General features: G+C 34.9%; 1 protein-coding gene across 4 annotated transcripts in view; it reads right to left on the reverse strand.

The window, feature by feature from the left end:
• Positions 1-12898, reverse strand: part of LOC106876835 (RCC1-like G exchanging factor-like protein) — a 48908-nt gene that overhangs the window by 7176 nt on the left and 28834 nt on the right. For all 4 annotated transcript variants that reach the window (XM_089351075.1, XM_052967296.2, XM_089351074.1 and 1 more), the window contains exons 8-12: positions 8534-8618; positions 7663-7773; positions 6742-6903; positions 4660-4833; positions 936-1021 (exon numbers count right to left, since the gene is read on the reverse strand). In XM_089351075.1, coding sequence (XP_089207201.1) covers positions 936-1021; positions 4660-4833; positions 6742-6903; positions 7663-7773; positions 8534-8618 — 618 coding nt within the window. The remainder of the gene's footprint in view (positions 1-935; positions 1022-4659; positions 4834-6741; positions 6904-7662; positions 7774-8533; positions 8619-12898) is intronic.

Genomic DNA, 12898 nt, shown 5'->3' on the forward strand with positions numbered 1-12898 from the left:
GTGAATGTGAGATGGCTTTTGCAACTTTACTTGCAATTAAAACAAAGGCTTGCAATAAAATGGATGTTGCGCATGACATGAGGGTTACATTATCAAAAACGCAGCCTAATATTGAGGACATATTACAGATCCAACAAGTTCACCACTCTCACTGAAATTTTTTATTTTATCAGTAAAATTTTCTCATGAAAAATTATTTTACACAAGGTCACTTTGCTTTGTTCGTCTTCTCTAATTTTTTCATTTTGGGGTGGCGTAGTATGCGAAGCCTCAAAAAAATGGGAGGGGGTCTGTAGGACGAAAATTTTGAAAAAGTTTGGGAACCAAGGCTCTAAGCTGTGTACTTGTGCATACACACACATCTTACAACTAACACACAATGGGAAAGATATGCATAACTTTGATAGGTTTCAGCCAGTATAGGCCCAGGCCATGTCTAACTTAATAGCACCTACAAGGTTTTTAAGATGAAATCAATTTTTTTAATCAAAGAAATTAATTACATTATAATGTATCTAAAACACACTTTAAAAAGGTGTGCTTTTGCTGAAGTAGTCAATATGGCATTTGAACAATGACTACTTGATTGGAAGAGTACATACTTTCCAAAGAAAGACAAAATTAGCATACAAGCACATTTCTGTGCACACCTACAACAAAGATTAGAAGGAACACTGACCAAAATAAAGAATTTATTCATCAGAACTACAACTGAAATACATTTACAACTATACACCCCTGAAATTTAGTCCTCAGACAAACCATTCTTATGTATGTACATACAGATTTGAGAAATACTGGAAAATGGTCAACAGCAATGAAATCAGCATGACAGCTAACTACCATACAATGTCACATCCAAATAAGAAAAAAGAAAAAATTTTGCAATAAGCACAAATTTTCTTGTGGAAATAATGAGCAAAAATAAAATTTACCCTCAGTGGAAAGAATTGATCATTTCTGTCTCCAAGCCCAAGGTATCCTTGCTTGTTTTTTCCCCAGGTATAGAGGTCACCATGGTCTGAAAAGTACAAAGAAAAAAACATGGTTTCAACTTACACCATTTTCACATGAAGGTGCATGGCTCAGTGGTTAGAGCATCGGGCTCACAATCATGAGGTAGTGAGTTTGATTCCCAGGCCAAACTGAGAATAAAGACACTTTATTTCACTTTGCTCCAGTTCACTCAGCTGTAGAAATGGGTTGCGACATCACTGGTGCCAAGCTCTATCAGCCTTTGTTTTCCCCTTGGATAACATCAGTGGCATGGTGTAGGTCGGTATGCATGAGTGACTGCTAGTCTTCCAGGAACTTTCTAGGTGCAATCCCATGATCATTCTTTACCCTTTCTGTTGTATAGCAGTTTCAAATCTAAACATAAACACTGCAATAAAGCTTTAAATAAGACACAATACTGTGTCATTGTAATGACTCATGCATAGGTCATATGTGCAAAGGTCAGTTCCTATACACCAAATAAGTACTACAAACAATCAAATCAAGGAAGTAGGTGCAAAATAGCAGCTTACTGTCTCAGTTTGAGTTGTAAAGGGTTGAGAAGTGGGATACTTTAAAATTAAGCCAGTCTTCTCAAAGGGTTGGTGTCAGGAAGGATATTCATTACCAACAAGAAATTCTGAATCAAATCCTTCTGGCTTTATTTTCATTCGCTGTTATTCAGTATTGCGATAGCCCAACATTATGTTGAGATGATTTAGTCATCACAGATGACGTCTATACAGTGACTCTTTTGATGTGCCATTGATCCAAAAACCAAACGGATTTTACAACCATGTTGTTGTCAGTAAAGAGTTTTCCATATGACATTCTCTTTAATATTGCAATAAGCAAAGCAGCTTCTTTATTCAAATAAAGCAGTTTTGGTTGAGTTTTGTACTGTAGATTCTTCAAGCCCCAACACACTCATTTCAAGGATAAATTTCACCAATAGACAGCAGTACATTTCTAATCATAAACACGGTATATATAAGAGATGCAGTGGTATTACAGGAGGTTAACAGAGAAAGTAGTCTTTGTGCATGGAATACGCATAAATAAATACTAGAAATGTGCAGAAAATAGACCAATATCCAGGGGATCCTTAGAAGTAGTAGTTTCTGTTACCAAGCTGACCAAGTTAGCCAAGGAGGAGGAAGCTCTAAAAGAATAGTTGCTAGAATAAGAACAGGCTGGGCAAAGTTCAGAGAGCTGCTACCTTTGTTGGTAACAAAGGACCTCTCTCTCAGAGTGAAAGGCAGATTGTATGGTGCCAGTGTACGAACAGCTATGCTATACAGTAGTGAAACATGGGCTGTGACTACTGAGGTCATGCAAAGACTTGAAAGAAATGAAACCAGCATGCTCTGCTGGATAGGTAATGTTAGTAAGCATGTATGACAGAGTGTAAAGGAAAAATTGGGTATGAGGCATCAGATGTAGTATGCAAGAGAGAAAACAGCACTGGTATAGTCATGTGATTTATATAGATGAGGACAGCTGCATCAAGAAGTGCTGATCTCTAACTGTGGAGGAAATATGTGGAAGGGGTAGATTCAGGAAGACATGGGACAAAGTGCTAAGAAAGGATCTTCAGATGCTAGGCCTCACTGAGGAGATGACAAATGACCAATACTTCTGGCAATTTGCTGTGCTTCAGAAGACACATTAAGCTAAGTAAAATCGTGGCCATCTATACATTCTCTGTCAGCCAAGAGTCTTTGTCCTGTGAAGTTGCAGATGCTGCTGCCCTGTAAAAGCACCCACACCAGTGCCATGTAGATAAGCACACGTTCAGGGTCACAAAAAAAGCACCTGTAAAACCATGTAAAGTTCACACTGGGCAGTTTGATGGGAGTTAGCAAGTCAGACAACTGCACTAAGATTTATTATCGGCTTTAGCATGGTTTCTATGGTTGGATGCCCTTCTAAACACCAATCACTTTACAGAGGGAACTGGGTACTTTTCATGTAGATTGTACACCAGTGGGGTCACTGAGTAACTTACAAGACAAAGACCTCTCAACTGTGAAAGGGGGTAGTAAGGGAGGTGGCTTTTTGTGCCAGTTGATGAGAGGTTGAATATAATAGAGGGATAGAGATAGGTGTTTTGCTGTTGAGGAGATACAGGGCAACTCCAGTTGGAAAAAAAGGGAAAAAGAGAGTTAGAGAGAAAGATAGGGACAGAGAGAGAGAGTTGGTGGTGGTGATGTACCGGGACACACCCTCAAGGTACATCGTTGGGGTGAATATAAGTGAAGTGATTCAGAGGATTGGACAGAGTGAGTGGGCGAGGGGGGATAGAGGAGAAGTTTCATAAGAGTGTGTGGAGAGATGTGGTAGAGGTAACTGTAACAAGTGATGGTGAGAGTGAGAGATAAAGGAGCAGCTCAGTAGAGATATGGTAGATATGTGAGGGTATTGAAAGTCAAAGCAGATAAGAGAGATGTTGAGGATGGAGTTTTGTAGAGGAAAGAGAACAATGGCTGGAGACACAGAAAGGAAGGGACAGCTGGAAACAGTGGCCAGGGAAACTAATGTGAAATGGAAGTGGTTTGGTGGTTGGGGTGGGTGGGGGTATGTAGCATGGCCCTATTCCGTTCTCAGGTGATTACAGTAGCTGAGTAGTATCATAGAAAGAGAAGTGGTGAGTACTAAAGGATAGAATGTGGGGGATGTGCTTCATGGGGCAGAGAGTGTTGAGGTGGGGCACAGCCCTGCAAGTACATTCTCATAAGTCTATATATCCTTTCAGATATGTATTCTTATAGAGTCTTTTTCTTGTTATGATTTAGTCAAAAGATGAAAAGCAGCAGTACCCGTTACCTTCCTTGGGACCTCCAGGAGTGGTCAGAGAAAGAATGAAGTTACATCACACAAGAGATCTGACCTGAATACTTGTGTAACATAGTGGATTCCACCCAAGGGCCAAGACTCATGATAAACAGGTGACAGGTAAAGTCTACCACCCTTCAAAGAAAATGGTTCCTCTTATAGGCTTCCACACAAGTTTCCATCTACCAAACCTCACTTACAACTTGATGCTACAATAGCAAGTTGACTATAGTCAAGTTGCTACTCTATGAACAGCAGAATTGGTTAGGGTTTGTAGAAGTTCACAGAATTTGCCCAAGCAGACTAAACTCCCAATGTAAAGACACCAGTACAACTAACAAACAGACAGACAGAAAATCAGCTAACCTCTTCAATACATCTGTCAATAAAGGCAATGTTAAATAATGAGAATCTATTATAGACAAATAGAATACCAGTACTATAGATATCTAATATGTCTGTACTACAGACACATAGTGTATGTTAGTACTACAGATATACAGTACATCAATACTACAGGTATAATATATTTGTACCATAGACATTTAGTGCCAGTACTACAGTCATTTAGTCATAAAGTTAAAAAAGAAAAAATGTTTTTAAAAACTCTCAGAGAAAATTTTTTTCTTAATATATAGACAATATCTATGACAGTATTATAATTATTTACTATATGTGTGCTATAGACATCACTAAAGACATTTTTGTTATTAGTTTGGTCCAGAGGAAAAGGTTCAAAACTTAACCTTCACTGACTTTGTGATACTTCTGAGATGGACATGGTTAATGTTGTCTTGAAAGCAAGGCAGAGAAAAACATTGTACTTACTGGTAAGAGCAGCAAAATGGTAAATTCCACATTTGAGGGAAACAACAGTCTTAGCAGGATCAAGTTCATTAGCACCAAACAATGGAGTAGGAAGTTTGGTAGGTACTGTAGAAGACTGGACTTTAGGACCTCGTCCTAATATACCAAAACCCCACGTGAAAACTTCACCAGAGGCTTTAGGTACAAAAAGAAAATAACAGAAATTTTTTTTAATGTTAAAAAAACAAATGAAAATGTACAAAGCTAAATAATTACAAAATATTTAATTAGGACTTAGAGTGAGCCTAAATTTCATCCAGATGGCTGAAGTGAGTAATAATGCATATGGAAGAGGAAAACAGATGAAGGATGAAGGGAGATGTCTGATCTCAGAATGCTGAGACCTCACAAAAAATAATGAAGAACCCAAACATCTGGAGAGATACTGTATTGAAACAGATTTGTCTAATCAATGCACATGAGAAGTAGTGGGCATAAATATGCTATAATAATGATTATGAGATTGTCAACTGTTTAAATTGATAGATGGCAGAATACCAGCTGATAGGTCTGTAGCTTGTATTTCTTCATACACACACACTACACTGATCTGTTTTAGATACACTACAGTGACCAGCCCAAGATACACACTACAGTGGAGCTCCTACAACCCTATTGGTTATGGGTTTCAACATCATTGAGGTGTTAAAGGGGGAGTGCTGTGAAATAGAGGGAAGAACTTGTCATAGATAAGAAAAAAAATTAAGGGTGCTCAGAACAGTGAGCAAGAACATCTCACAATATCATTTAAATCAAAAGGTGACATACTGCATGTTGCATACACAAATTCATTGAAATTTCATATTTAGTTGGAGAAGTCAAAAACTTAACGTTAATTGAAACACAAAGAGAAGGGCAGATAACTTAAGAAATTCTTAAATTATCTCTGTTTTATTTTGAGTTAGTTTTTATTCGGTCATTTTCTTCCTGAAAATGTGAAATTTGAGTGAGAATTTTTTTTACATACTGTGGTATGAGGGAAAAAGTGTAGATACATCGACCTTTATCATCATCTAATTCATGCCATTAGTTCATCTGAGTCCTTAAATGAATTTTAATTAAGTAATCTCATACGAAATTACAATATTGATGCAGTAAATAAAAGTGAGCTGGAAGGAGCGAACTGAGGATAGGAGATTGGCAGTGTGAGATAAGCTGAGAGGAGATTGGTGGCAGGAAAGAAATTGGGAAGAGGAGGTTGGTGGTAGGAGAGAAGTTGAGGGTGGAAGGTTGGTAGTAGGAGGAAAGTTGAGGATGGGAAGTTGGTGGTAGGAAGGAAACTGAGGGTGGGATGAGAGATAATTAAATAAGACACATGAGATCAATGGAATAAGGCACAAGAGATCAATGGAATAAGACCCATGAGATCAATGGAATAAGACACAAGAGATCAATGGAAAGAAATTAATCTTTGTGATTTACCCAAGTTCCAGTACATAGGATACTATCTTTTATTATTCTTGCAGTCCTGGTAGCAAATGTAGCAATAAAGATCTGCTCATTTAAGACAAGATAGTTTCATTATAGGATGTTGACATGATTGTTAGGTTTGGAATATCCTATTCAATAGATTTATTACAAACAGCTTCAATAATAAATAAAAAATTTAAACAATATATGTACAACTGAAAAAAGTATAAAGGGAAGGCCTAAATGATGTGGTTGACCATAGTGAAATATTAAACTCATCGATTAAAGCAGTGATTCTTAACTGGGGTCCATATGGGCACCCCAGGGGCCATATGGATTTTGTTGTTAAAATTTATCTCCAATAAATTGATTATACTTCTAAAATATGCAAATTATTTTAATAATTATTTTTATACAATTCCTAATAATATTTTAACATAAAAATATAATAATAGGATTTTTTAACATCGAATGCTAGGAGGGTCCACCCAAGTAAAATAAGAATCAAAGGCGTCCATAGATAAAAAAAAATGGCTGAGAAACACTGAAAGCAAAGAATTTATGAAGATTCATAAAAACCCATCCGCAATTAACACCAATCAGCAAACACTATTATATAAGATGTCCTCTTACCATTCAGAAACCCACAGATTGATCCACCAGATGCCACTTGGGTGATTTTGCCCAAAGATGCTGATAGTTTAAAATGCTTTGGTGTATGCACCTGGGTGTGATCAGTAATCAATGCTAACTGGTTGTACTCAGAGTTGCCCCAGCCAAATAGATTTCCTTCATCTGAAAAGAAAAAAGAGAAATAATAACAAGAAATATATTTAACTCTTTAGCATTCAGATTACTTTGTCAAGTGTAATACTTAGTCACATTTTATAAAATTAATCCTGTATTATCTCACTGCTTTGAGATTTTGAAGGTGATTGTTTGTTTTTAGAATGACATTGCAGGGTAGGTGTGAGAGGTTGGATCTGGCTTATGTGAACATAAATCAAGTAGAATATTTGGGCCAGATATGGCTGGTTTAAATGCTAAAGAGTTAAGACAAGAAGCAATTATACGTATTGGTTAATTGTTCAAGTTACAAGACTAAAAATGTTTCTATATAGCAATTTTAACAATCTTAGTCACAGTTTTTTCAACTCATAAACTTTGTTTCATTTAATCAATAATTTAAATGTTATAAAACAGACTACATTGTCACCACTTTACATCATAGACTATTAATTACAAGCTAATACACACTTCCCAGAATAATAAAGATATACAGCTGCTGTATATTGTAGCATTGTCTACCTCACAATGCTAGGACAATCTCCAGAATAATAAGGGCACATAACCACCCAGAGTACACTTACCTGACAAAACTAGAGCAGTCTATAGACAATGAGTATGCAGCCACTCTGGGTACACCACCCTGACAATGCTAGGACACAATCTCCACAACAATAAAGTACATAGCTACCCTAGACACACCTACCTGACAATACCTAGATAGTCTCCAGAACAATAAGAGTACACAACCACACTGGGCACACTTACCTGATAAAGCTAGGACACAATCTCCAGAACATGCTATCTGCTTGATGTTGACACCTTCAATATCACCTTTCACTTGTGTTGCTTGTGACACATTCTTGTAATGACCCAAGCCTAAAGACAAACAGAAACAGACAAGAGATTTCTAAAATATATGTCTATAGTGTTAGCAGTGGTACTTCCAGCAGTTATAAGCTAAAGTATTTGTGATGATAATTGTAGGTTTTATTGTAACTGTATGGTACTGATAACTAAAATTATGGTAACTGTATATGTGTAATAATGGTGGTGGTAGTGGTGACTATAGGTGTTTGGTATCAATTACCATGGTGGTGTTTTGTGTTTGAATTGTGAGTATAGCAAATTTTTGCTTATAGCATCCACTGAGGAAATTGTATAATTTATGTATGTCAGAAATATAAAGACATAGAGTAGTGATGGTCTATAGTGATTGGATGGGATAGAGATTCCTTGCAGTAGGTAGATAAAAGAGTGTGCGATACAGATGACCAAATGTGGATGGAGGGAACAATATGAGATACAGATGACCTACATAGCCTGGATGACTGCCAAAACATCTGGTTTATCCACCTATTGCTAACCACTCAACTATAAATTAGACAAGTTTTACCAGTTGCTAACATAGCAGGGAGACAACACAGCTATTTTCTATCATGAGTTTACAATGTACACAGGTCTCTTTCCCACCTCCTGATGTGTCATCTTTTTTATATACTTTGCTTTAAATTTAACTACATCATATCTTCCATACATCTGTACTTTATGAATATATTGTGTTTATATACAAAGATAGATCTGAAAAACATAAATCATATAAATAATTTATATAAATGTAAATATCCTGTATAGTTACCTGTCTGTCCATCTGAGCTTAAGCCACAGCTGTATACCTCTCCAGACTGTGTCAAAAAGAATGTGTGGTCTTGACCACAAACAACCTAAAATGACAATAATATAACAATATTCAATTGACACACACAAAAGAAAACCAAAATGTTATGCTACAGAACTTCCTTATAGTATTGTTCAAACTGCTAATACATATATATATATATATATATATATATATATATATATATATATATATATAGTAGAGATAGCAGTTGGAATAACTGTCTAAGGGATAAGAATATCCATTTTACTACCAGTATAAATTACTTATGTTAAACCTGGGCATACATATGCAAGCATATTATGCTCATAGGATACAGGCAATAATAAAAATAAATAAGAGTTTATCAGGAATTAAATTTAAATTAAGCAGAAAATGGAGAATTCTTAATCAACAACAATTGACTACCATCGATTATTATTTTTTTTAATACAAAACTCTTCAGAATTTTCTTTGGCAACACTGTGGGACGCTGGAAGCAGAAATGGCTCTTAGATGGGATAAAGTTTTATATTAAAAAATAATAATTGATGGTAGTCAATTGTTGTTGATCAAGGTTTCTCTATTTTCTGCTAAATTGAAATTTCTTATATATATATATATATACATGCATATTGTTATATTTCAAGATGGTAATTTTTTTCCTGCCAAATAAACAAATGCACTATATATTCATCCTTCACTCGTTTATTATTGTTCTTATTTTTTATCTTATGCCCATTGACTGGAAATCTTTATTTTGTCACACACCTGTGACCTCTTCAGTGACTCTTCCATCCCAAATGTTTCCTGCTGTTCTGTTTAGTCAAAAAAAATAAAATGACCATCCTAAAATATAACAATATCTGTTTCAACACACGATTTCACATCAGGAATCTTGCAAATTTAATACATTATATATATATATATATATATATATATATATTTCTTTTTTTGTATTATTTTTTGTTTTTAATTGTTTGTTCTTTGAATCGACTATATATATATATATATATATATATATATATATATATATATATATATATATATATATATATATAGATATATATGTAGTTGAAATTTACAGAAAAACAAAAGCCGAAGGCAGGTGTATAAACAACAAGCAGGTGTATTAGTTTGATGCTCAGAAAGGTGAGAAAGTCTTTTACATTTTGAGCCTACACATTTCAACAGAAAGGAACATGAGGAGATAAACAGAGAAAGAATAAAAAAACTTTTGGAGTTAACAGTCAATCAGATATATATATATATATATATATATATATATATATATATCTGATATATATTTTGGAAAAATATTTTCCAAAATGAAGTTATTAAGTATTGTAACTCTACATGACTTTTGGCCCACCCTGAATATATAATGTGTATATATATATATAGAGAGAGAGAGAGTTACAATACTTAATAACTTCATTTTGGAAAATATTTTTCTTTCATTTTTTCACAGATTCTATAAAGAAGACTAACCATCAAAACATTCACAACCAAACAATGAACACAAATTGTGAAATTTTACTATCAAAACCAAGAATCAATAATTCTAACTCAGTGAGCATATCATTACTATTACGTGAAGGATTCTTCAAGTGAATTAATGATTAGATGTTTGATTAGTCATTTTGAAGTACAGGGTTCAGTAAGCAACATTCCATGAACTGGTGGACTCTGCACCATTAGGAATGATGCAACAGTCAGCTATATAATGGAGAGTCTTAAAGAAGACTTGAGCAGCCTGGACAGGTTAGAGTCTCTTGGACATCACTCTGACACATTCTGAAAACTTTGGACCTTTTTCTGTATAAAATCCAGTTGGTGCAACAGTGAAGCCACCAGATTATGCCCACAGATTGCAATATGCAGTTAGATTTGTGGCTGTGTAAGAAGCTCACTCCCCAACCACATGGTTCCAGATTCAGTACCATGGTGTGACACCTTCAGCAAGTAAATATCTTCTACTTATAGCCTCAAGCCGACCACAGCCTTGTGAGTGGATCTGGTAGACAGACTAATTATTTTCTGTATGAACTGTATATGATACTATGGTATTGTAAATTTAAAACAAAAAATAAAGAAGTTATTAAACATTCAAACCCTTTTGTGACTTTTGGCCCAGCTTGTGCGTGCGTGTGTGTGTGTGTGTGCGCATGTGCGCATGTATACACAGAAAGACAGATAGACAGCACTCAGTTTTGAGAGAGTAAAGTTATTTATTATAATAACCAACCACAATAAACCTTGTAAAATACAGCTACCCGAAGTTTCCTGGCTGAAATATTAGTTTATCTCAGCATTTATCAAGCTGATAAAAACAACAAGATAGTTTAGTAACTGCATTTGATGTAATAGATATGTTCGAATGAGCACACACATTTAGAAAAACACAGAGAAAAATCAAGGAGAAATAATTAACAGCATGCTAAATATAACCTGTGTCTTACAAATATCAATAATTTCATAAACCAATACTGGAATGTGTTATGATGTATCTGGTGGTTTATCCCTAATTCCCACTAAAAGTATTTTGTAAAATGCAGACATGAAGAAAAAATCTTGCTCCTGGTATTTATACAGTCACTGAAGGGTCTTTTTTTTTTTTCAAGTGAGCATATGGAATATCTTTTTGAGCCATTAATATAAGGTTTTGTTATTGTGAATTGGAAAGATCTTCCATTTGAAATCGTACTTGATTGTTCTTGTCTTTAAATTTCTAGATCAATGATGAGAGGGCTTGCATGTCTCTTCTCAAAGTGCCTAAAGTTTGAAAGATGGTTGTTGTATCTGGATTTAAATTTTCCTTCCATGGATCATATATAATGCTTGGTCTCTGTCCAGCCATTGTAATAGCTTGCTGATACCTGTGCTTCATAAATAACAGAGGATATATCACATGCTTGCCCTAGAGGACAATTAGATTTATTTCTGAATGTGTAGCTAGGACATATCCAAGTCATCAGTTGTTTATTGATACAGGTCTTTATATTAGGAGGTTTTTATGTAAATGGAGTAGTCAATCTAGTAGAGTACTTACATCTTTGGAGTGGTTAACAAACTGGAATAGTTACAGCACCGGAGTGCTTCCCTATTACAATAGTTACCCCATATTGGTTAAGCCTTTGCTTGTACCAATTTCACAATAACTGGAGGTAACAAAGTAGACTATAGGTCAGCCAACAAATGGGCTAAGAGTTTGCACATTCACATGTGTTGTGATCAAGGACAACACAGCTCTCAATGGCTAAGTTTACCTAGCTCTAAGTATTGACCTAATGAATAAAAATTTGTGAGATAAGATATTTAATTAATCGGTGTGATAATTAATAAATTATTAATCCAATTGATGATGATGATGATGATGATGATGATGATGAATTGCTGTTTGATTCAAAACTTTAGCCAAGGAGAATCGGTTTGATAGGATAATTTCTACATGAGGGATAATTACTAGATGAAGACAATCCAGTATTCATACTTTGTCATCTGTCCAACACAACTTCTAAGGCCAAGAAGCTTGGCTGTCAAATGACCCAGTTCACCTGGTTGTTAACGGTGTGAGCAACACTGTAACAATGGTTTCTTTTGTAAGATCAAGGTCACTGAGCAGGGAAACAGTAAATTATATTGATTCCAATACCTATTTTTACTGACCCCCAGAAACACAAAAGTGTAAGTCAAAATTAGAATATAAAATTGCAAGGTATTTACTTCTTCAATCAGCCAACTCTACAAAAAACCACTAATAGTAGCAACATTCTATTATTAACAAATGTTTTGTTAACTGACAGTGCTAAGTTCAAAACTTGCCATGGGAGTGATTTGAAGAAATTGGGCTCTGACAGGGTGATTTGATTTTGGTACAATTCATAAAAGTGAAATCATTAAATCCAATAGATTACAAGATTCACTCAATCTGAGGCTGAAAGAGTCTAATGTATCGACAAACACACACACAATTGCACGCGCACACACTTAACCTAATCAAGCTGAGAATTGTTTGATTTTTACTGAAAATACTGCCAGATGTTAATATAGCTTTCAAAAGAAATGAATATGAAAATCTTAAAAAGATTGTAATAAAAGAACAACAATAAACAGAGATTTACTTCTCTAAGTCAATACATTGTTCCACTTGTATTTAATTTATGAATGAAAATCTTGCAAAGTTCCCATAAGTTCAATATGTTTTCACAAAAGAAACAAATGGACAATGTATTTTTTTCTTTACATCACAAACTGTTTTAAGACACAATAAACCTAGAATTAACTCAGATAAAATCTTTACATTAGGCTTTTGAAATTGTTTCCCTTCTGACAAATTCATCTCTA

Source organism: Octopus bimaculoides, chromosome 4 (assembly GCF_046866305.1).
Source record: "Octopus bimaculoides isolate indiv1 chromosome 4, ASM4686630v1, whole genome shotgun sequence".
Taxonomy (NCBI): Eukaryota; Metazoa; Mollusca; class Cephalopoda; order Octopoda; family Octopodidae; genus Octopus; species Octopus bimaculoides.